The sequence below is a fragment of the Patiria miniata genome, unplaced genomic scaffold, assembly GCF_015706575.1.
Source record: "Patiria miniata isolate m_02_andy unplaced genomic scaffold, ASM1570657v1 HiC_scaffold_3, whole genome shotgun sequence".
Lineage (NCBI taxonomy): Eukaryota > Metazoa > Echinodermata > Asteroidea > Valvatida > Asterinidae > Patiria > Patiria miniata.
Genome location: NW_024037069.1, coordinates 29,212,987 through 29,238,338, shown reverse-complemented (window position 1 = coordinate 29,238,338; position 25,352 = coordinate 29,212,987). Strand labels below are relative to the sequence as shown.

Sequence of the window (25,352 nt, the reverse complement as noted above, 5' to 3'; positions counted from 1 at the left end):
GTTCGAAACATTTGAAACGACACACTAACGTACGTACGTATCAGCATGCAGCGGAATACGCAGCAGGATGCGTGCATGCAATGAAATGCACACATGAACTTTGCCCCGCATGATGCCCTCTACCGGCGCGGCACGTCGGCGACAATTTACTAGTCTTATTTCAAGGCTTTATATTTGCAACAAGACGATGTTTACAACAAGTTATTGTGGAGATCATCGCGTGTCACTACATGCATAGACACAGGAACGGCCGCAAAGAGTCCCAACGCGCTTCATGGCGCATGTGTGAATATTCATATTTATCTGCAGCCAATCACAGTGCAATGACTGTTGGTTCCCCGGATGCTGTTTACACGTTGTGTACACACGCGGCTTCGAGCTGAAAATGCATGCACATGGCATCGTATAGTACACACGTACGTACGTAAATGTAAATGTACATGTACATGTACATTGAATACTCGCTTGCACGCACCCCATCTCAGAGCTACGTGTATGTTGTAGAGAGCGGATCGCGTGCGTTCGGCGGCGGCGGAAAATAAAATAAACGGAAATAAAATCAAAGCTTAAGCGCGGGGGAAAAAGCGGTGGGAAATCTGGACCATCGGAAGAAAAAAAGCGGAAAACAAAATGTGGCACGCTGAACAAAAAAGCGGAAATCCGCTAAATAGCGGAGATTTCACACCCCTGCAGTCCTTGTGATTGACTTATGATTGATTTATGAGGACTTGCGATGGACTCAACTACAAACACAAAACACTGGCCGTTGCTACACCTACCTGCACTAGTGTTCTCCGGCAGCAACTGCAACGCCAAAATACCGCACCAGAGCATGTTGACGAAGCACGCTTCAGGGGTCGCCATATCCTGGGTCTCCATCTCCTGTCGCTGGGCGGCAGATGACAACAGCGAACCCGCGGGTTCAACAATGTCGTCAAATATGCTCTGGTGGCCGGGGTCGAGATTTTCATTCAGCTGACTTGTGAACATATCTGGAAAAAAAACATATATTGATAGAAAATCAGTTTACTGCGCAGTGTTTCATTAAAAATAATACAAGGCCTGCTTAGTTGAGCTAGACTGAAGGTTTCAGTTTAGAGCACTATTTATATGCAGTGATGTCATTCAGTCAGTAACTCAGTCAGTTACAAGACAGTGGCCTGGCCCATGTGGTCTACGGGTCCAGCAAAAATCAACTGGTGACTCAGGAGGGATTCTAACCAGCAACTACCCCGTTTACTGTACTAGTGGCAATGTCATCACCAGTTTTGCAAGTTTATCAGCAGTGAAGTATGTACTAATTACAAACATGAGCCGTCCTGGCAATATGAGACAGAACTGGGCAGAGGTCGAAATGGGGGTTTGTTCATATTTATCAACATGACAAAAAAGGCCTTTAAAGTTTTGTATTCGTGAAAATGAAAGATGCCAATAGTATTTTCTTAACCAGTTCACGCCGGAGGCCGTGTATACACGTAAAAGTTTTGCAGTATTCGGAATGGATGACAGATAAACACGCAGGGAGCGAGGCCAGAAATATCTGTCAGCGACCCGCTCGCAGCGAGTGAGGCCGGGAATATGAGTGTGCTGCCCAAGGGTGATGGCTTCAACCCGCCTTGCTTGAGGTCGAGTGAAAAGTAATCCCGCGCCTCGTTCCATTCTTGTCAAAATAATCCCGGCGTGAACTGGTTAAAAAACACCCTTATTCAACATTGGTTTATACTAATTCTTTAAAATACGAGTAGTAGATATAAAAAAGAAATTACCATAAGATTATTATAAGATGGAATTTTTGCGCCGGGGTGATATAAATCAAATTAGGTTTTGTCGGTGAATGGCAAAACCTAATTTGATTTACCATAAGATTACCAATATCAACAAATTGGAAAATGGGGAAAAAATTTCCACCATTTCGTTTTTTGTTTTTTTTCTGTATTTTTCTCCACTTCGGTCTTAGCCCAGTTCGGTTTCATTTTGCAAGAACATCTCACAAATAATTATACAATACTAAAAAATATAATTTCGTGTGATTCTCTATGGCAATGCACATCCATTTATAATACATTATAGAAGTATAAGGGACACATACTGGGTGTATGGAGTACCACATTAAAACTTGTGTAAGTTCTGTTTTTTTTATTGGGGAGGAGAGAGAGTTAAACATAAAACTTACTGTCGACTACTTTGTTTATTGTTTATTGGGGAGGAGAGAGAGTTAAACATAAAACTTACTGTCGACTACTTTGTTTTCAAAATCCTCCAGTTCTTCTCGTAACTGATCCAGAAATGAAGACAGGTTTTCCTGGGTCAACAAGCAGCCTTGGAACAACACCTGAACACAACAAAAACGAAAACAAATTCACAACTGCAGTTCACATGTTCCTTTTGCTGAGAGTAGGTAAATTCAAAAGCATTCATAAGATGGAATTTGCGTCGGGGTGATGTAAATTCAATATTTTGTTTTGCCCTTCATCGACGTATTTTATAAACACTGTATACTCGGTGTCCCGAGTGATTTGAACCGGCTCTAGAGCCAGCTCTAGAGCCAACCCCGCCAAGCTCGGTGGTCGAGTGGTAAGATGTCTGCACTAGTAGGCAGGAGGTCGTGGGTTCGAGTCCAACCTAAACAAATCATCATGTCTCTCCGTAAGTCCGTCCGTTAGTTAGTAACAAACGTTGACATTCTCTATCGCTCCTACATATTTTGACTGATTTCAACCAAACTTTGTCAAAAGTATCAGTAGCCCAGCCCTAACATGTCACATGACCAAACTGGGGTCAAAGGGCATCATGGGGTCACTGGGGTCAAAAATCTGATTTTTTGATTTTTTTTTACTCAAAACACTTTTCGTTCTAGAAATTACATGGCACAATTACGTGACTCATGCATGAACACGAATTCGTTGGCCCGCAGCTTCCGAGATATCACTTGGGACAACACTGAGTATGCAGTGTATTTAAAATATGTCGGATTTTTAAATATCTCAGCTTACGAGATATTTCTGATCGAGCTTGTTTCTCACAATTACTCAGGACAACACTGAGCATACAGTGTTTTAAAAAAAAGTTGGTGAAGGACAAACCCGATAATGAATTAAATTCAAAAGAGTGTGTTTAAACATGAAGCATCTCTGGGTGAGAGAAACTCACATGAGCATGGGTGCACGGCATTATGGGCACCCACTCCTTCGTCACATTAATACTTTGCAATTTTTTGTTAAGAGCTTTACTTATGCCAAAGTTTACAGACATTAGAGAGTCCACCTCACACACCCATGTCCAACTTCAAAACACACTTGTGTAACAGTCAAACATGTTTGGATTAGGGTCATTTTACCTGCTGCGTTGTGAGTGAAGCCAGAGGGGTATACGCGATGACAGTGACATAGATCTTTGGAGACAGCATCAACGAGCTTCCTGGAACAAAAAACTGAAAAACACAACAACAAAAATGAGAAATAATGAAACCTTGTCAATTCATTTATTGACATACTTGTAGTTTTAATTTTTCTTACAACCAAAAGCCAAGATACCTTAACCCTAACTCCCTAGGCCTTTTTGCTAGGATGTAACCTCAATCCTGCAAAATCCTCAAATTGGCCTCATGAAAAAATAGCGTATAGCGTCAATCCTGCAAATTCCTCCATTATTTCTTGAATATGGTCCGTGGAGGGGAGACAACTGCCTGAATCCTGCAAAATCCTGCGGCAGTGAGTGTCAATATGTTGAGGCTTGGCCAGTGACATCCTGGAGCAGTACGGAGGATATCAAGCATAATCCAGGACTATATTTATGCATGGCTGAGCAAAAACAACACAAGGTCCGGCCCAAGACCTTGACAAAGTGCATCCTACAAAATCAGTAAACACCATGTAACATCAATCCTCCACTTTGACAAAGAGGATTTTGAAAGATTCAGGGTGGTTAGGGTTTTAGTAAACGTTGTGTGCTGTATCAGGACACAACACATGTTGAAGGCAGGGAAAAAACTACCATGTTAACACGATTTGTACCAGATATACTTTCTGAAGTCTAAAACTTAAAATCGATGGGTTAAGATTTGAAAATTCTTACCGGCTTGACGAGTCCCTCCAGACAGTTGCTGATGCATTTGAAGAGATCTAGGAGAGTGACTCGACCAGACTGGGTGTCCTGCCGATAAAAGAGGGAAAAAACTGTTGAGTTAATATCAAGCTGCAAAACATTTCTCTCAAAAACGAAATTGGCCAGAATTTGCCTTGCATGATTTCTCCACTCAAGAGCTGTCTCGCAAATTATGCGACACTTACCACCGTGGCCATAGACGGACTGAGGTCCATCACGATGACGTGCCGATAGCGTCTGGCCAGGAAGGTCACATGACTGCTGGGAACCAGCTTGTATCGGACGGGCACGTCGGCCGGGAGTTTGTCCAAGTTGCCTCTTGGAATGATAGACAGGACCTCGAGTTCTTCCTTAGAAGTGATCTTTCAGGCAAAAAAAGAGTCACAAAATTTACTAAATGGGGATGTTATTAGTGCGGGCTAATGTACATGTGGTTGGGTGGACCAGGCCAAACCAACTTGAAACATTATAGATATTCACCGAATCCAAACCGAAGCGATCTGAACTCGCCAAACCAAACAGACCCGACCTGACAAAAATTCAAGGAAAACCGCCCAGAGCAGACCTGAAACTGAACCAACTCGGAATAAAAGAATATCTGGCTTGGGCAACTATGTCCGCTTTTTGTGCCTGAACTTAACTGCGTCGCATGAAAATTGTTGTCTCTCAGTAACTGAATCATACCATACTGTACTCAGTGGTGGGCCTAGTGGTGGGCCTACATGTTACAGTGGTGGGCCTACATGTGCACGATAGACTGCAAACCACATTTGGTGGTACCAGGCACAGCGACTCATATTGCACGTTGTAAATTTCCAAACAGATTCATTTCGAAAAAAAAAACATGGGATGAACTTGTGAAGTGTTTGTGGATATTATCAAGATGCTTGAATAATGTAGTGGCTAGGTGCCTTCCTCAATCCTGCAAAATCCTTCAAAACCACTGAAGGAAATGCGAGGGTTAGGGTTGATACAATTTACAGATCCTACAAGACGATACAGCTCTGTGCACATTCTGAACAAAGTTAGTCAAGCACCATGGAAAGTAGAACAGTGCCTGGCCCCTGCCTTTCTCAATCCTACAAATTCTTCGAAAACTTCCCGGTGGATTTTAAAGGATTTTAGGCGGATTAAGATTAATCCTCACCAGATCTTGGTCGGACTTGATCTTGATCTCCTTGTTGAGGTTGCCAAAGAACCAGGAGGCGCGGATGTTTCTGGAGATGCGGTACTCCTCCTTCATGAGAACATACACCTCCTCGGCCTCACGCTCCTGTGGGATGCAATGAAAATTGGGAAGAAAAAAATGGAAATTCTATCAAGTTATTACAATTCTTAGCTAATAAATATTGTGTTTGCCGACCTGCAAGTAGCAAGTAAAAATGTTTTATCAAAACAATTTACTTTTATCATATATGCTGAAAGTAAGAAATAAACTCAAAGCTGGGTAAATATATGACCGATTTGGAAAAAAATCCATACTGGGCCACCACTCAGAGCTCCTGCACAAAGTCTATGGGCCATGACAGAGCATTCTTAAGTATTATCAAAGAATGTTTGCACTCCTTAAACAGTGTTTCTTCATCAGATTTACAACTTTTGGTACTTATAGGTCATATTAAGGAATATGAGTGGTGGCCCAGGATGGAATTTTTTCCACAGATGTTTTCAAAACAAAAGTCAGTTTTAAAATTCTTACAGGTTCAATTGTGGATTTATCAAATATCAACTCAGTTTTAATTTTCTCACTAGATTAGTTACGATGTTTGAGACGGGTTTCAAGTGGTTACCCTCCGTTATTTGTTTAGAACATGTACGTTTCAGCCGTCTCCACCTTAGGTGTATTATAAGCCCATGCCGTCGTACGGCGCGGAGCACGGATCATTATGCGAAACAGTCGTTGATAAAGCGCGACTTTATCTTCGATCGACTAATTTTTCTTTGATCAACGAGGGTGACGTCACACGCACCCTCAATCATCCAAAAATTTGATGGCACTGCTCGGTGGACATGTGAGCGGTAAGTTTATCAGAATATTTTTGATTTTTGGAAAGAATGGTGCTACCTGACACTGCTTTTATCTTCATATATCATCTCAATGAAGGTCAGTCATTGCAAAAATTAATGATGATAAGACATGAATCTGGGACTGAAAAACATTTCCAATTTTGTTAGGAAATACTTAAAAAAAATTCTTGACTCTCCATAGACTTTGTACGCAACCGTCGAAGCAGCGTCAGGTTGCAACATTCTTTCCTTAATTTTTTTTTTCTCAAATTATCAGTTGTTGTGAACAATTTAAGTGGTAGGGAATGTAATGAATGTGTACATCTATCCGGGGTGGATTGAGTTCCGTGCTCAAGTGCAAGTTATCTGCCGCAAAACACATCAATTTTCACCTCAACATGTGATTTCATTGAAGACAAATCCAGGAAGCTCTGGAAATGTGAATTAATTTCATGAAAAATGTGATTTTAGAGCACATTTTGGATGCACACATTGTTGGACATCACCATGATCACACGCGCTGCAGCCATGAAGACTTGTCATGCTTGTCTTAAGCTTCGCGGCACTATAACAAAAGAGGCTGAGTGTTATTATTATTATTATTACTATTATTTATGCATGCCACATAAAAAATATACATCATAACCAAGATGGGCATTGGAAAAACAAAAGCAATACAATTCACTATGGTGGAGGACCTGTCATCCCACATCCAGATGCGAATAAAAATTTACTTAAAGGGAATGTACATCATTGGCTTTTGCTGCAATTTTCAGAAATGAACTATTTGAGAGGTTAGTATAATAGATCAAATATTGTTACACTGACATTTTTGAAGTTTGGTGTTCGAAAAGGTTGGAAAAACCAAGAAAAACAAAAATGTTCAGGTAGTCTGGTTCCCTGACTCCACAAAAGATAAAATGGATCAATTTATAGATGATGGAAAACTGTAAGGCAAGGGAACCAGTCTAGCTGGCCTGCACCCGTTCATGAACATGCATACCAATAGCAAACAAAATTTGGACTGAAAAAAATGGTAAATTTGGAGCAGTAGTTGAAAAATAGTTAGGTTTTTCCAACGCTGGTCGGCCGACCACCGTTGGAAATGTTTACAAAAATACTATTTTCTTGAAAATGACTTCACACCAGGTGCCATAATTTTACAAGATGCTTGAGACTGTCATTTACCAACATCCTAGTAAGGTATTTCGTAAAAACTTGGTAATTTTATTTTTCGATGTTTGCAAATGTTGTATATTCGGGTATATTCCCTTTAAAACATTGCACATTATAAAAAAAATTAAAAATTTTAACAAGATAAACAAAATAAAATTAGGACTAGACAAGACAAGACAACAAAACAGGACACACCTCAGACAAGACAGGACACCACAGGACACAGCAAACTAAACAAGACAAGACAAGAAGTGTGCTTTCAAAGTGTAAATAAACTACAAACAAAGTCTCTAAATGTGAAAATAAAAACTTGACAAAGTTCTACATTTTTGGGTACATGTTCCAAGTGTGGCTTTATTTACGGAGGTAGTCCAGTAAATTGGCCGCATTTATGGGGCGGCTATCTTTGCATACAACCATGGAGCTACATGTATATACAGTAGGCCTACACTGATGACTGAATCAACTGATTTAAACTTAAACAAAGTTCCTAAACCTACGATTAAGCGATTGTCTCTCGTTTCTGGATCCATCCTGTGGCCTCTTGAGCTTGTCTTCGGCTACTCTTTTGCTCGTTATCCAACGCTCGGTGTCATCCTTAGCCGCAAAAGTTTTTTAAAAAGGACATTTTGCAACGAGTTTGCTGGTCTGCTTAAAGTGCTAGTGCATGTAGTGTTTACCAACTACAGCTGCTGCTGCTGCATGCAATAGATGGCGCGGCAGCGCAGCATTCATGTCATGGATAAATTATAGTCTAAAGAGGGCGCACTCCAACATTAAAATTCATGTTTTGTGGACGGAAAACGAGAGAGCACGATGGCTGTTGTTTTTGAGGGAATCAGTCTCCGATCTTTGTCGGATCACGGTGATATTTTGCAGAGAACCGAAGCAGTTCTCAGACTAGAAGTCGTCACGGAAAATGAGGAGCCCATAGTCTCGATTTACAATGGTAATTCGTTCTTACGTAGTTGATTTTATTTGTGCGTAGTCGGTCAGTCGGTGTGTTGCACGTTCGCTTCCATGATGTCAAGACAAAAAGTATGCGCGATTGCGTATGGAGTGCATGTACATGCACTGACTCACTCACTGAATCTGAATGATATGCCCATAGTTGGCAAAGTATCCATCAGGAAACATCACACCAACTTGTTGGTTAGTTTGGGGCGTGGATCTGGACGTATTTTCAACAATCTATTTGGGAAAGAATTCCATATGGACGTTTTTTGGACATAGGCCTAACTAATTTCGCAGTGGCTATTGTTACGGCAGCCGTAACGCATTTCCCATTTTCTATCGTTACGGTAGACTGCAACCTCGCAACTTTTATAAAAAAAACATGACAAGAAAATATAAAATTAGAAGGAAAAAAGTGAATTTGAACTTTATGAAATTCGGACTTTATTTCCCTTTTAAAAAAAATCCTCCAAAGCCTCAGGTTAGAAAAGGAAAAAAATTTGAGTGCAAAACTGAAATTCGAACCCGCAACCTCGCGGTGCAAAATCCTACCCTCTATCGGCTGAGCTGGCGCACTGCTCGCTCAATCGTGGGGAAACAAATAATTATATACCTGCGTGCGTATCAAAAAAAAATCGTAGAGGGCGCTAAACAACGAGTGCCGTAACGATAGCCACTTCGAACTAATTTTCCCTGCAGCATGTGCAGTGCAGTGCCAGTGACCTAGCCCTAGGCGATCGTGTAGTGTACCAGCTGGCCCCTGTTTAGTTTCGATCTAATATTTATACTAATAAGAGTCAAGGGTGATTTTTATTACTCAAAAATGACCTTTTCAACATAAAGCAGACTTCTCTCAATTATAATGACACCTTTTTTGTAAGTTTTGAACAGTTTCTTGGGGTAAAAATTACGACGCGGTTTACAGTTGCCTTGGTGCCGTGCATGGGCCCCTCTTTAGTTTCGATCAAATTAAAGTCAAGGTGTTTTTTTTTTTTTTCAAAAAGGAACTTTTCAACCTGAAGCAGACTTTTCTCAATCCTGATGACACCTTTTTTTAGGGTGCCCCATTTTATGTAATTTTGAACAGTTTCTTGGCACAATGCTTGGGGTAGAAATTACAGTTTTTGTGCTCGGTCTACGGTACGGTTGGTGCCGTGTCATGCGTGTGATTCACCCATTCACAGTAAATCGCAGTGATCGCATCTTTTATTTTCGTGTTGCATTTTGTCATCCTCATCGTCATTTTACCCCCAAATTTCCCTCAAAAATTCAAAAGCCTTTTCTCTATCTATGCCATACCTGCAATGTTCTTAATGTTACCAAATAGTTTGGTTTGTCAAATAAACTAAAAGTGGATTTTGTTCTCTTTTAAGTTAGGAACCGGGAACACAATCGCAAATGATACATATATACTACCAGGTGGGAGATACTAGTCTCTATTTCTACACATTTCCCCATAGTCAGCCACCAGACAAATGACAATGAATGAAGACGTCAGTCTTGTCAAACAGTTGGACCATGGTTGGACATGTACCAGTCTAGTCTTTAGCCTCATCTTGAAATCACTTGACTTCCCTCTCATGTGCAAAATATTGAGGAAAAGTCTCTTTTAAAAATTGAACTGAGCCTTCAAATTTGGTTGGTGGAGTACTGAGGACCTTTTCTTTGCCCAATGAAAATTTTGTAGAATTTTGCTGGCTAAAGAGTGAATAATGTTGGCCTGATTTCATTTTGCATGTTTTTTTAGCACTCAAAGTCCCAATCTGGCCACATCATAGACATGCGTTGTACATGACATGTTATTGGTGATAGTAACACCAAGGTACATGTAGTACTCACTGAGTACTCACTGTATCATTACCCATTGACTAAATTGGATTTTTAGCAGCTTTCTTGAAGATTTATCTGAATTAACCCTAACAGAACTCAACCCATCAAACCCCAACAGCATGTTTTGTTGGAATCTGTAGGGATGGGCACAGTACCCCTAAACTGACGGTCTTTTACATTGGATTGGCACACCTCCAGAATCAAAGTGTGTGCAGAAATATGTGTGTGCAGTTTCCCATATGGTGTTGGAATTTGCCAGGATGGGTATGGTTCCTAGTAAATCATGCTAGGGAGTTAGGGTTAAATCATACATGCAAAGACATAAGGTGTAAAAAGTCTTTTAAAGCAAATTACTTATAGTTGTCATGTTTGTAAATTATTGTAGTAAATTGCAATTTTGGCACAAAGTTATCACATATGCAAGTTTCCAGATGTGTCATCAGATCATGCACACGATCACATCTCTAACACCATATTAACTTGATTATGTGGTCTGTGATGTAAAGGCATTATATAAGGTCACTGGAACTGCTTTATCTTATTTTACTAATCACTTCTCTACTGCACAGGCATTTGTCATCAGCGGTCTTTTTGACAAAACTAAATTCGTTCGTCCAAAACATGAAAACTGTTGTCATAGTGTGCTTGTCTCTTGCAAAATATTGTTTTAACTGTTGTTGGTTGTTTTTATTATCAATCGTGTATGGGTTTTCATTGTCACCATATGGAGGAAGGAATAGACAGAAATACAAATGTATTTCTGTCTATTCCTTCCTCCATATGGTACATGTGGCAGAAGATTTCTGTCAACATGTTCAACTCATGCCCTGCATTTTCAGCACACATGGCAAAAATTATACTTTGTCCTCAAAATTCAGTCACAAGTCATATTGTCTCAAGTTAAATATCAAGCTATTGAAATGAACTCTTACAAAAGGCTTTCTTTGTCACTGCAAATCCCCCATTTCTCAAAACCTTGTGATTTGATCTGTGATTTGGCTTGTAATTTGACTTGTGATGGACCTGACTTTAACTATTCTGGGACTAGGACACCACTGTTTAACGCTAACAGAACTCATCCCATCAAACCCCAACGGCATGTTTTGCTGGAATCTGTCAGGATGGGTACAGTACCCCTAAACTATTACATTCTTATGCATTGGGTTGGCACACCTTCAGAAGTCAGAAATATGTGTGTGCAGTTTCCCATATGGTGTTGGAATTTGCCAGGATGGGTATGGTTCCTAGTAAATCATGCTAGGGAGTTAGGGTTAATTTAAATAACCCTTACCCCAGGCCCTTTTGGCTAGGAACCACCCTCAATCCTGCAAAATCCTCCAATTGCCACCATGTACAATGTAAAAATGGGATTCAGCTTCAGTCCTCCAAAATCATCCGTTGTTTCTTGAATTTGTTCAGTTTGAGGGGTGACCATTGACTCAATCCTTCAAAATCCTCCAACAATCACTGTTATGGGTTGAGGAAGTGCCGATGATATACAGAAGCAGTGCGGATGATATCGAGCATAATGCAGGGCTCTTTTATGCATGGCTGAGCATAAACAATGCAGGGTACAGCCTATGAACTCGACACAACGCATCCTCCAAAATCAATCATTACTTTTTTTGCCATTCAGCCACAATCCTCCAAAATCCTCCAAAAACCTCTTGGAGGATTTTGGAGGATTGAGGAGGGATAGGATTTTAATCGGACTGGACACATCTCCTTGAATCACCTTAGGTTTTCACTTTGTATGTTTTTCTGTCTTTGTTGGTCATTTTTCCCAAGGCACAAATGCCCAGCAGATGCTGCGGTTTTCCCTGAACAGCAGCGACGTGACGTGCTGTCAGGCCAGCAAGCACACCTACCTGGTCAACATGCAGGGTCGCTCTGTGCTGCTGCACTTTGCCTCAGACTTTGGTAAGGCTGGGAAGAGGGTTGACAGGGCTGGGGGTATGACCCATTAGTGTTCCTGACCCCAAGGAAGTAAATCAGATATGAAGATGTTCAAGCTGTTCAGAGGACCAGCCTATAGACCTTTATCATGCTGCCACCATTTTAGTCATGTTCCCTGTATCCAATAACAGTATTGAATGATAATATTTTTGTGCAAAAAGGAACCAGACTATTTTTCCTTCCAGCCTCGCTTTGGTTACGTTGATTTGAATGGGAAAAAAAATCAAGATGGCCGCAACATGATAATGGTCTATTGTCCTCTTTGCACTCATCTGACTGACTAACTGACCGACTGACTTCCAGAGAGACGGACTCACTTGCGGACTGTTGCGTGTGAGCTGGGCAGTGCTATCGTATAGGAATACCCTGTAATACCAGTGAATGGGTTTAATCCGGCCCATTGTATAACCAAACGCATGAAAGAACGTCCAGCGAATAGCCATTTTGAATGTATTGAATCGATTGTGTGCACTCGGGGACCAGCTCTACTATGCTCGCCTCGTCTTGTTTGCTGTGTATCAATAGGATGTGCATTTATATTATTATTATTGTCATCGAATAGTCTAAAGACCCATTCATACTTCAATTGAAATGATCCCCTTGAGTTTTGCTCTTACCTTAAACCCTAACCTTCAGGGTATTTTGGCTAGAAACCCTTCCAAACGCAGCCACATGCAACGCTTGTCTAAGTGACAAGCCTGCCCAGTGCAGCAAGATCCATCAGGCAAAAATTCTCAAGGCCAAACTCCCTCAGAGTCCATGGTCACCGAATGCAGCCGGATACAACTGTGGCATTGTTCAATCGGACTAGCTCTCATTGTTTTAGACGCAGCCGTTTATGCACTGGTGTTGGTAGCCGAATGCATCAAATTCAAAGCGCACCGGACTTTTCCACCTGATGCACTGTGTTGCGTCTGGCAGGGTTAGGGTTGACAAATTTCTTTTGCGCTGAAACTCAGTCAAAAGTATAAACTAGCAAGTCAAACTAATCGTTAGAAGAATGTCTGAGGTATTTTATTTGCCCCTCTACAGAACTGTCCAGGTTTCACAATATAGTCAACGGTGCCAAACACAATGCTTCTACGGCTGTCAAGGAATCGGTGTTCACAGAACGAACGGAGGAGGCTTCATCGTCACAGTACTTTCAAGTAAGCATGCCGGACAGTAGGCAAAAGTTTGGTCATGTGAGGGCGCTGGGTCCATTGTTATTGAGCTGTGGAGCTAAAGAAAAACAAAACCCTTAAAGCAGATATATACATTGTAAATATCAGCTGAGAATCTTCTGGAGCTGTATGTACTTCATGACCTTTATGGCGAGTGGCCTATTTTTGTTGAGCAAAACTGTTTTTGTGTTTCGTAATTTATTCAATATAGCATCTGCCTGAACTTGGCGTCAGTTTGGTAGAAGTACAAGTAGCACAGGTCTTGTGTCACATTTTATCCAACATCTCCTTTATCTTAAGATAACCGTAGAGCAAAGGTCGTTTTGATGGGTTAACCCTAACTCCCTAGAGTCTTATACCAGAAACTGGACCAAATCCATCCAAATGTATCAATCACTGTGCGTCCAATACAAAACTGCACATGACATAATGGGATCCAACACTGACGCATTGATGGACTTGCTAAACATGGCTTTTATCACAATAGCAGTACAAGAAGCTAGGCAAAATCAATCGGATACCCCTAGCACTGCTTCAGGCCATTAGGCCCAAGTCCATCATACAATGTACTCCATCAATAATTAGTCACGCCAGGCCTCCTGGACCAAGTCCCCCAAAATCCACCGAAATAGGGGGATGGATTTTGATGGAGTTGGGGTGGTTAGGGTTAAGGTTGCTTTTGCTTTCAGCCGGACTCGCCTTCATTAATTGATGATCATATTTGTGATATTTCCTGGACAGTTTTACGGCTACTTGTCCCAGCAGCAGAACATGATGCAAGACTACATCAGGACCTCCACGTACCAAAAAGCCATGCTGCAAAACAGTGAAGACTTCAGGAATAAGGTACAAATAACGCAATTTCTTTTCCTTTTAATTGCACAATTTACAATTATTGTCCTAATTGTGTGTACCATGAAAGTTGATCATGGATGTGGGTATTGCAATGTACACACTTGATTAAAAAGTGCAATTTTTGTTTTGTATTTGATGGCCACAAGACTCTTATGTTAACCCTTTTTCTATTGGTACTGCCTCAAACCACCCTGCCTTTTTACCGCCCCAAACTATCTCCAACTCTGTATGGTTTGATGAATTTATTGGAGTTAAATACAATGTAATACAAGTGCACACAGATTATGGGCTCCGTGCGCCAACAAGAGAGGGCGTTTTTTACCACTTTCGAGAGCTCTGTGGACCAGACACACTGCGTGAATGTACTGGTTCGCACACATATCCGCTTCGTTCACAAGTACCCCTCACTGGTAAAGAGAGTACAGTTGGGGGTGACCGACTGACGCCATCTTGCCTGACTGCAATTCGTTTGCCGCGAAGGGTGTACATAGTTCAAATCCCCTGGTTTACGTGTGTCACACACAAGGAACGGTGCGCGTCAACCAGCAAAATGTCCCGCCCATGGGACGTTGTTGCTAGGTAAAAGGGCGCGCTCTTTCGTCGGCGCACGGAGCTCATAGCGCGAAGTACACACAACTTATTTATTCTGAATGTGCACTTTATCCAACATCTCATGGCATCGTCAGCAATGCATGCGAATATCTCTCCCAGTGATCTCCCCCAACTCTCCCTGTCTTACCGTTGAGGGGGTGCTTGTGCACGGAGCCTATGGTATCCCTCGGGTCTGAATGCAGTCACAAGATACTCTTTAAGAAGGGGTGGGACATGTGGCCATCCCTCCCCTAAGAAAAAGGAGCAGTTAATATAAAAATGAAATACCAAATCACTAATCAGTTCAAGAAATTATTAGTTTGCTTTCTGTTTTTTCGACAGGTTGTTCTTGATATGGGCGCGGGTTCAGCCATACTTTCCTTCTTTGCCATCCAAGCCGGCGCCAAGAAAGTCTACGCTATCGAGGCCAGCTCTATAGCTGAACAAGCACAGGTCAGAATGCAGTGTCTGTTTCAAAGGTTGTCTCTAGAGGAGTTACCAAACCATTTTGACTTTAGAAACCTCTGAAATGCATCCAAACGCTTGTTGCATTTTGTCGTGTCTTCACGAAAATGTTTGAATGCAACTCTGTCGCATGTGAAAACAATACACACATATGGATGTGTACAAGCATTACATTGTGTGGATTTCTGAACAAAAGATGTCCACATAAACCAGGTAGCAGTGGTGTTGTGTGGACTTGCCCACGTCCACGCAGTGTTTCCCCCTCTCTGGAAAACAGGTTTAGAGGCATTTTGGGGTTGGGTTTAGGTGTGGCAAAATGAAGAAAAACACTAAAGGGAATCATAGCAAAAATTTAGGTTGAAACAGTTTTCACTCTGTGAGTAAAATTATTTTTTTCATAGGTTTTTTTTTAACCTACACGAAAACAAAAGAATGTCCACACTACGTATGTAACGTAAACATGCGTGCACACAGAAATGGTTTACCATTAAGTCTGAGGACAAGGCATTGTGTTTCCCTTTGTTACTTTAATATGACACTCTTCCAAGGACTAAGCACAGACTTCCATTCGAGGACCCTTCTCAACAATAGATGTACGTCCGAGCATAACAAAGAATCTGTTGTTCTTTCTTTGTGTTCCTGTCCTTGGAACAGACCTGCAGTTTCTTCATGGTTGGGTTTGTGAATGGTACTTTTTTTTTCAGAGCGAGGCTACCATTGTAGAGTCTTTTTGGTCATGCATGGTCAAATCGTGAAAAAAGCAAGTGCCATGTGACACGCTCTTGGCCAATCAAGAGCCAGAATCTGTTGGTGAGGTGTTATAATTTAAATTTTGTCCTAACCTGAGACTTTTGGTCCAGCTTGACAAAGCAAGCCCTGTCTTTTTTTTTTAAATAAATCATGATTTTCAGGATAAAAAAAATTAGGAAAACATGTTTTTTTTAGATTTGTGGAACTCTGTTATAAATTTCCATTCCAGAAATTGGTCGAGGCCAATAAACTCGCCGACCGCATCAAGATTCTTGCCGGTAAGATTGAGGAAGTCCACGTCCCCGAACAAGTGGACATCATCATCTCAGAGCCCATGGGCTACATGCTGTTCAACGAACGCATGCTGGAGAGCTATCTACATGCCAAGAAGTTCCTCAAACCAGGAGGTAAAGGAGATTACACACACCCAAATTAAATGCCTTTTTCTCTGTGTTTTTTTCCTGCAGTTTTGTGATAAATGGAAAGTGAACCGAATGATCTCTTACAAGTTCAATCTCAGTGTTGTAGTCTGAGACTTTTTCCAAGACATCGCACAAATGTTTATATGTGACCGGCTCTATAAAAAAGAGTATTAAGTCGCGCTTAGCATTATTGTGTAATGGCCTGCTCAACATTGAGAGGGTGAAACTTTCGTCAAAATGTGATTTTTGTTTTACGTCATGAATGACATCTTTAATACCTACAGTTTCAGGTTTTATTCACAGAAATGTTGATTTTGATGAACAAAGTGGCAAAATACAACCATTTTGTGTGAATCGTCATGTTGTTCTACAACAAAGCCAGCTATTTCAAGGCCTGTGTTCTCAGTTGTGCAATTTGAACTCAAAAGAAGTAATTAACATGCAAATATGTCATATCTCCAGAACAGGAGGGGCTATGGAGCTCTGCTATGTACTAAACGAAAGCTTACGTTGTGGGCTTTCCAACCATGTATATAACTCTATTCACCTTTTGCAACATGATACCCTTTTTTGTGGAGCCGGTCACATATAACGGAATGTCAGATTTGAGTCAAGTCTAATGTGAATGAGGAAAGATTATCAGTGCCTTGATTTTGATCACACTTATCATTTGGATTGTTTGAATTAACATTTGATGGGAAAAGTGATCTTCAAAGGTCTCGAAAAGGTCTCGGACAGATTTGAATGTTGATCTCAAACAATACGCTTCATCAAATAAGGACACTCTGTAGCAATGATATTGGACTTATTTTGTCTCTGAAAATGTTAGTAATTGATAAATAAAAGTGAGGTCTTGAAAGGTCTCAGAATTGTATTGACTATCGCACTTTTCCATGTGCGAGAACATTCTAAACAAAGACTCCAAAACCAGAGTTGTGATAAAGTTACCTGAAGTCATCATTAATTCTAACAAGTCAATCAAAAGCCAGTTAAGCAGACTTAAATTTCCTGCGATTAAAAGGGTTGAAATTAATTAACCTCCAGTGATAATCACCTATTTTATTTTCCAAAGAAATCTCACAGAATTACGTTTTCTGGAGTCGTTTCTTTTTAATAAAAGGGTTTGCACAAAAAAAACAAAAAAATGGTTTAATTTCGGTTTTATAAAATTTCCTTTTTTTCATGACTAATTATCTGAAATCAAAACGAACAAGATTTTTATTCATGCTATTTCATCAGGCAAGATGTTCCCCACCATTGGTGAGTTACACTGTGCGCCATTCTCGGATGATGCAATTTACATGGAGCAGTTCACTAAAGCTAACTTCTGGTGAGTTGCCCTTTGCTTCTTTGGATACACATAGGAAGCCATAATTGCCTAGATTTCTGTGAAATCAACAAGATGCTACGTGTACCTCTACTTTAGATGTCTGAATTTTTAGTAACTACAAAAACAAACTGGAAAAAAGTCAGACTTTTTCTCCTCAAGCTTTCTTCAGTCTTCTCAGCTACAGTGCCTAGACACTTGTGAGGAACCAAAAAGAACAAAAATAGAATATAACTATATAAAATTCAATACAACGTTTGCAAACATCAAAAAATAAAACTACCAAATTATTTTGAAATACCTTGCTGGACTGTTAGTGAATGACAGGCTCAAACATCCTGTAAAATCATGGCACCTGGTGTACTGTCATTTTCAAGAAAAGTGGTATTTTCGTATAATTTCCAATGCTGGTCGGCCGACCAGCATTGGAAACAAACTGGCTTTTTTCAAATACGGGCCCCAATTGAGCATAGTTAGCTAGTCCGCATTTGTTTGCAATCGATTACACACGTATGAACAGGTACAAGCCAGCTAGACTGGTTCCCTGACCTTACAATTCCCTAACGACTATAAATTGCTCCATTTCATCTTAAATGGAGTCAGGGAACCAGACTATAGGAAAATGATTATTTTTCTTGGTTTTAATAGCATGTACGAACCCAGAACGTCAAAAAATCAGTGTAACAATTTTTTGCTATATATTAAACAACCCCCCAAATCATCAATTTCTGGAAATTACAGCAAAAGCAAATGATGTATATTCCTTTAAAGTTTATGGAAAGGATATATGCTCATACACAAGGATGTTTATTAGCATTTCGAGCCATTTCCCATGTTCCGTGTTGAGAGAGTAATTGTTTAATACGTGGTCCATAATGTGATCTACAGATTGGTTTCAGTACATCATTCCCAATGTTCTCCCTCTTCAGGTACCAGCAGTCCTTCCACGGGGTCAACTTGACTAGACTCAGGGAGGAAGCCCTTCAGGAGTACCTCAGGCAGCCCATTGTCGTAAGTTGCTCCAACATTTACTGACGCTCTTCAGGAACATGAGAACGCATTCCATTGTTATCACCCATTGCCCTATTTCTTGTGACTGAATTTGTGAATTGACTTGGGATGTACTTGTGACCGGACATGTGATTGGACTTATGATGGACTTGACTACAGCACTGCTCTGCATAGTATTAGATTTCAGAAGAATGTCGGAGTGTCATGACCTAGTGGTCTGGGGTATTGAATTTGAGGTCTGCGGGTCATTCTGCGGGTTGTGGGTTCGAGCCCAGCCTGGGCTATGGCGCTTCTGCACCTAATATGGGTAGAGACATTATTAATGCCTTGCAGTGGACTAGTTACCCATGCCAACCCTATTCATACTGTGAAGAGATTGGATTATCTTGTCTTGTTTCAGTGCAAGGGGCTGGTTCTTCCACACTTTCCTCTGTAGCCCTAGCCTCGAGTGGCCTTTGGCCTTGTGATGGGCGATGTGCATAAAAAAAGCTTCTTAAGGCCCAAAAAAAAAAGCCTCCGCTTTCTGGTATGCGCGCGCGTCGCTGTAGCCATGCACGGCGGCCAAAAAAAAAAATTTCAATGTAAGATGATGTCTCAAAACCACCAAACTCACTGGTTTGACTGGAATCCTGCTGCTGCACAATTTTAACGTGTTTTTAGATGGCGATACGATTGAGTACAAGCTTCATGTGGCCTCTCTAGACTCCCATATATTTTGCACTGAATTTAGTCTGGCACCATTTGCAGTCATCAGCCAACATTTGCAGAAAAAAAAAGTAAAAAAAAAAAAAAAAAGCTGTGTCGCCGCACCACTTTTGGGACAAGCTCCATACCAGACACCGGAGACTTTTTTTTTGGGCCGAACAGAGACAATGGCCAGGGATTTTGAATTTAAGATCCACTTCTGTTCTTTCTGGACAGGATACCTTTGACATTAGGATATGCCTGGCCAGGTCTCAGAAGTACACGGTGGACTTTCTCAAAGCCCACGAGACCGACCTCCACCGAATTGAAATCCCTCTGTGCTTTGTGGCCCACGGGTCGGGGGCTGTCCATGGCCTTGCGTTCTGGTTTGACGTCGCCTTCTGTGGGACAATGTAAGTTTACTGTTCCCTTTTTTTTTCTTTCTTTTTTTAAGAATTTACAAATTAGGAAAATTTTCAAAGTGTTATAATGTACTAACTTCAAATTTGAATCAACTTTGACCTTTGAAAAAACACTGGGGTCAAAACTGTATTTAAATTGTTTTAAGCGCAAAATTAATTTGATAAGCTAAAAAAAACAGGTCACCAGTGAAATACAATGTAAAGCGTATTACCTTTCACTGGTTCTCAGATGGTTTATTTCTTAGCATCTTATAATGTCAAGAAATATCGTCTGCATAGCAGCTGTATTAAAAATGGCCCAAAGGGTGCTCTTTTGGGAATAAAGAAAATAAGATTATTTGACCCGTGTTGTGTACTTCACAGAGAACTTAAAATATCAAAATGAAAGGCTGGGTCTAAACTAAACTGACCCCAATTTACCTTGTCAAAATTGCAGTAAAAAATAATAAAAAGTTACACTAACTGTGAAGGCATTTCTTGTTATTCTTCCACCACTGGACAGTATAGTGATTGTTAAAGACGTCATGGTTGAATGCAATCATGCAGTACTGTCCATTTACTCCAATAATAATAATACGAGAGTTTTATACAGCGCACGTATCTACCAACAATTAGGTACTCAAGGCGCTGGAAATTATGTGTATTATTCAAGACAGGTAAATGAAGTTTATGGGAAATATGAGAACCATTATGTAGCACCTTTATAATGGTTTACAAGGTGCTGCGGCGCTGCCAGAAACATCGGGGTAAACCCCTTCTCTTAGCGATAAGTGTTTCTGGGTTCTTTAACGTGCATTACACAACACATGGGACCTACGGCTTTACGTCCCATCTGAAGGACGCAGCAATAATGGTAAAGTGCCTTGCTCAAGAGCACAAGCACCATGTTCCCACGGTCCACAGCACCCCAGACTTAACACTGTTACTTTTCTGGTTACCAGGCAAACGGTATGGCTGTCCACAGCACCAACAGAACCCCTCACACATTGGTACCAGGTATGTGGAATATAAGTGATTGGAATTATAAGAACGAGTGTTTTTTGCATTTGTCTTTTACATAATTCAATTTTCTGGAAAGATCTTCAGTTCATCCAATTACAATCCAGATTATGAATTTGAGAGCAAAGTTCTCCAGAAAGAATAGTTCGTACTCAATTTTTGAATCAAGTGGCATCGTAAACACGAACATTTATTTTCATGTTCTGGCAAATTTGCTTGAAAGAAAATTCCAATAAGTGTAGAAGTGATTATACATTATGTAGTATAGTGTTTGAATAGTGTTTATCACTTAGTTCTTTGCATTCAATATCTTGTATTACGTGTGTTCATTTGTACAGGTCCGCTGTTTACTACGAGCGCCTATCTATGTCAAGCAAGGTCAAACCATGTCAGGAAAAGTAGTACTCATCGCCAATAAAAGGTAAAGAAAAAAAAATAAGTTCTTGAAACCAACCAAAAATAAAGCATTTTGCCTTTCTCAAGCACTAATGGCTGAATCAAACACAAGAGCCGTCTGCCCTCACATGTACCCATTTTATTGTGGGTAGGGAGAAGTCAATTAGAGAAAAGTGGCTTGCCCAAGGACACGCCAACCTCAGCTCCACAGCGTGCAGATATGCTCAAGGTCACAATCATTTCATGAATTTGATGCACCTGAACCACAAATTTCTCCTCACCAAATTATCTAATTGATAAGCATTGTATACTCGGTGCTTACTCGGGTGGGACTCGAACCCACAACCTCCTGCTTATTAACCCTGATTCCCTAGGCATATTTGCTAGGATGTAACCTTAATCCTGCAAAATCCTCCAACTGCCTCCATGTAAAAATACCATACAGCCTCAATCCTCCAAAATCCTCCGTTATTTCTTATATTTGGTCCTTGGAGGGGTGACCACTGCCTCAATCCTGCAAAATCCTCCAGCAGTCACTGTCCACATGTTGAGGAAGAGCCAGTGACATCCTGAAGCAGTGCGGAGGATTTGGGCCTAAATAATAAACACAACGGCCAAAGACCTTGACACAGTGCATACTACGAAATCACCCACACACTTTTGCCATATAACCTCAATCCTGCAAAATTCCTCCATTTTGCAAAGAGGATTTGGGATGGTTAGGGTTAGTGTAGACATCTTACCACTCGACCATTGAGCTGGCCGGGTCATCTGGATGGGAATGAATCCGATATAAAGTTAGGATTCCCAGCCACTCTGGAATTCAGGGAAAACCTGGAAAATGAGTTTCCCTTTCTCCAGCCTGGGAAAACTCAAGGAATTTCAGAAAATCACCAAATATCAGGAAAACTCAGGGAATTTGACAGCGACCCGGGGTTTCGCCAGTTTGATGTATGTGCGTCTCCTGTCATGTGGCCAAGTTGTGTCCATTGCCTGCCTGGCAATCGAGCTATGAGGGGAGAAGGGAGGCCACCGCTTGTCATCAACTTGCCTGTGTATTCAGGCATGCAACTTTTCCTCGGATCTGCTGATTTCCTCGTTTTTACTTCTCATGAATGCCATTACAAATAGAAAAACACTGTACAAAGTCTTGTGTGGTTTGGAGTTTCCTCGTTTTTTCTAAATTCGAAGTTGCATACCTGTGTGTTATCAGTATCTTAGTTGCTTTGCTGAAACCATCTCCCGACTTGCAAGCAACCTCGTTAAAGTGAAATTTGGAAACTTCTCAGGGGAATTTTCTTTCATAAAGTGCTGGAAACCCCGACAGTGCAGCAGCAGGTATTGCCATCAATCAATCATTCAGTTCATTTGAGAAAATTTTTCTCCCCGACTCAAAATGCCATCGTCAACATTTTTTTCGTTTTTCCGCCCCTGATATCCAGACAAAGCTACGACATCGACATCGAGCTGCAGTCGGACAGCAGCGGGGCCCGCTCCAACAACCGACTGGACCTGAAGAACCCGTTCTTCCACTACACGGGCCAGCAGCCCCAGCCCCCGACGGGGTGCCACGAGACCTCGCCCTCTGAGAAGTACTGGGATTCCATGCCCCAGACCGCGATGGTGAACGGGATGGCGGACAGTAACAGCATGCAGGTGGCTCCGGTACAGCAGAGCATGGCGCAGAGTTTCAACCTTATACCACTAGGTAGGTGTGGTTTCCTCTTAAGTGAAGGGAGGGTTGGTTAAATTTATGAGGTGGCTATTTTTACGGAAGCAGTAATGTGCTTTTCAATGGCAAGGCCTATAGTTACGACATTACATCATAACATTGTAGATCTATATAGGGTTTTAAATTCCCGAACTGGTTTTGGAGACCTCCTTTAGTCAATATCTAAGTGAAATAATTATATAGTATGCATATAAACACTGCAAAAGAAAAGAAAGTCCACACTCATTGGAGGGGTCATTATTTCGAATCTGATCATCTTATGATGACGTCATTTATATAGACCTTTGGGAAATATTGTTAGCTACATTTTGATACCCCGTTTGCTACCAAAGACGGTAAATCGTCCAACATTGACAATGGTTTATGAAAAATGATGCAGTTTGAAAAGTTGCAAAGTTAAAGGAGTACGCGGTTGGAAATCACTGCCTGACAATGTTACACTGCCGGAAACGAAAGGCAGGGAATATCGATCGCACAGTGCTTGTATGCATGGGAGCATGCGAATTGAATTACCCGCGCTTTGTTCGGGCATTGTGCAGTCGATAGGGGCCGGTTACGGGCATGTGTGTTTGCGCTTAGCAATTTCTCCTCGCGTAATCTTTAAATTTGCACGTAAAGTTTCAAACTGCATCATTTTTTATAAACAGTTTTCAATATTGGACAACTTATTGCCTTTGGTAGCAAATGGGGTATCAAAATGTAGCTAACAAATTCCTCAAAGGTCTATATTAATGACGTTATCAAAAGACAATCAGATTCAAAATTATAACCCCTCCAATGAGTGTGGACTTTGTTTCTTTTTTTTGCGGTGTTTATGTGAAATGCATTACCATTTACACACATGTAAATATTGGAGTTAAGTATATACCATGTCAGGGGTCATAAGGACACCAATGCGCTGTCCGTTCTTAGACTCATCTAATGAGATATTTGGATGGGACATGATTAGATTCATCCAAAACTACAACCAGAGGGTTACAATACAAACATGATATGCAAATTCGCCTCGTTCTATTCAGCCAATGCCGAGCCGATCAGCCACACCGGTATCCTGCCCGGAGGCACCACCCAGCGCCAGCAGACCTTCAGCATACCGTCCTCCGTCGGTACCCTGATGAGCAACGGTAGCCTGCCCTTCATGCAGAACGGCCACCAGGCGGCCTACACCACGGCCAACCCGGCCGCCGCCGTCGTCGCGGCCGCCGCTTTCCCCGTGGTGGCGCCGGCCCAGTTCTCCATCGTGGGCGCGACCGATCAGCTCAGCCTGCAGCCGGGCACGGTCATCATTCAGGGCCAGCCCGGCGTACAGGGCTAGGTCGGTTACGCTGGAGTCGGAGAAGGGTCTTGCAGGTGTCTTAACCCGTTAGCTCATGTACTACATTGTATCACATTGTATTACATTGTATCACATTGTATTTATTCCCTGATAAAAACCATACAGTGTAGGGGCGGTTTTGGGTGGTGCAGGGTGTAAAATGGGCTAATCAAGATGTTGGGCGGTGCACCTGCAGCATCGGCCTCGAGACACTAACACGAGGGGTAATGTGGGCACAGTTCTGTCACTACATATCTCTCAAGAATACTAAAATGCCCAGAGAATATTCCAATTTTTTTCTCTGAGAGAAATAGTCCAATTTTGTTAATACTAGTAAACACATTTTTGATACTTCAACTATTCACTGGAAAATCACCCTCAAAATTGGCACTACAAAAAGCAAATGCTTTCCATTTCAAAAAAAAGAAATTCATCAGAAGTGATTTGCAGGTTGCATGTTTTGTTTTTAATTGTCTGGCCACACTGCGTTTGACTGAATCACTGATCAACGGTCAGGTGACACGAATGTCCTCATTTGATTGGCCGAGGGAATGCAAAATGGATGGGTCTGTGTACAAATATATACTTTTTTCCTTCTACATAACGAGTGCCCTCTAAAACTCATTGTTCAAGTCCTGAATATGATGGTATATTATCATCACATGACCTGTTTATGTTATGTACTCTGTGTTTCTCTGAAAATAAATACACCAAATAAAATCCACAGAAATAGAATCGTGGGTTTGAAATTTGTAAAAACCCATATTCAACCCAATGTGCAGTACACAAAGTTAGCAAAAAAAATATTAAAAGGAGCACCGTTAACAACAAAGAAATTCTGTTGCAAATTTTTGTTGAAAATTATTAAATAAATTGAGATGTTTCTTGGGCCTTGAACAAAAAGATAAATTTACTTTCATTGTTTTGACTTTTTTTGTTTTGGTTTTAAACAAGAGTGGTTGTATCTCAACTGCATATTCAAAAGAAATACACAACGGTTAGGCCAAAAAAAAAAATATTTGGTCTCTGGTCAGATCAAAGTTCCGGAATTGACGCGGCCACGCGGCTTTTTTTTTTTTTTTTTTTTGGCTTTTTTTTTTTTCTTCTAGCTTTGATTGTACAGACAAGGTGGGGTACTATTTTGCTTTTTTGGTGTCCTCATGTACATTGGTGTCCTCCATAATTTGCCTTGG

At 41.1% G+C, this 25,352-nt stretch overlaps 2 protein-coding genes across 3 annotated transcripts in view; one reads left to right on the top strand and one right to left on the bottom strand.

The window, feature by feature from the left end:
* The window catches only part of LOC119736644 (KICSTOR complex protein SZT2-like), a 36,449-nt gene extending 28,458 nt beyond the window's left edge, over positions 1 to 7,991 (bottom strand). The window contains exons 1-7 of the mRNA XM_038210659.1: positions 7,788 to 7,991; positions 5,252 to 5,377; positions 4,290 to 4,466; positions 4,075 to 4,152; positions 3,338 to 3,430; positions 2,233 to 2,332; positions 780 to 992 (exon numbers count right to left, since the gene is read on the bottom strand). Of these exons, the coding sequence (XP_038066587.1) occupies positions 780 to 992; positions 2,233 to 2,332; positions 3,338 to 3,430; positions 4,075 to 4,152; positions 4,290 to 4,466; positions 5,252 to 5,377; positions 7,788 to 7,820 (820 nt within the window). The 5' untranslated portion in view covers positions 7,821 to 7,991. The remainder of the gene's footprint in view (positions 1 to 779; positions 993 to 2,232; positions 2,333 to 3,337; positions 3,431 to 4,074; positions 4,153 to 4,289; positions 4,467 to 5,251; positions 5,378 to 7,787) is intronic.
* A 50-nt stretch (positions 7,992 to 8,041) lies between these two features.
* LOC119736940 (histone-arginine methyltransferase CARMER-like) lies at positions 8,042 to 25,158 on the top strand. 2 transcript variants are annotated; one of them, XM_038210978.1, is made up of 13 exons: positions 8,042 to 8,236; positions 11,860 to 11,991; positions 13,060 to 13,175; positions 13,932 to 14,036; positions 14,979 to 15,089; positions 16,081 to 16,258; positions 17,513 to 17,603; positions 18,530 to 18,611; positions 19,533 to 19,708; positions 20,659 to 20,713; positions 21,055 to 21,137; positions 22,555 to 22,820; positions 23,864 to 25,158. In XM_038210978.1, exons 1-13 carry the CDS (start codon positions 8,104 to 8,106, stop codon positions 24,157 to 24,159), a joined length of 1,824 nt encoding a protein of 607 aa, XP_038066906.1. In that variant the 5' UTR covers positions 8,042 to 8,103; the 3' UTR covers positions 24,160 to 25,158. The 2 variants fall into 2 exon arrangements, with proteins under 2 accessions (XP_038066906.1, XP_038066905.1); XM_038210977.1 differs by having other exon boundaries at positions 11,845 to 11,991.
* Positions 25,159 to 25,352: the final 194 nt, after the last annotated feature.

What these genes read in the sequence shown, in the direction of transcription:
- LOC119736940 (XM_038210977.1), top strand. Translation starts at nt 8,104, where the DNA reads ATGGCTGTTGTTTTTGAGGGAATCAGTCTCCGATCTTTGTCGGATCAC. An exon ending in GAAGTTCCTCAAACCAGGAG is followed by an intron (nt 16,259 to 17,512) that starts GTAAAGGAGATT and finishes CTATTTCATCAG; the next exon opens with GCAAGATGTTCCCCACCATT. An exon ending in CCCTCACACATTGGTACCAG is followed by an intron (nt 20,714 to 21,054) that starts GTATGTGGAATA and finishes TCATTTGTACAG; the next exon opens with GTCCGCTGTTTACTACGAGC.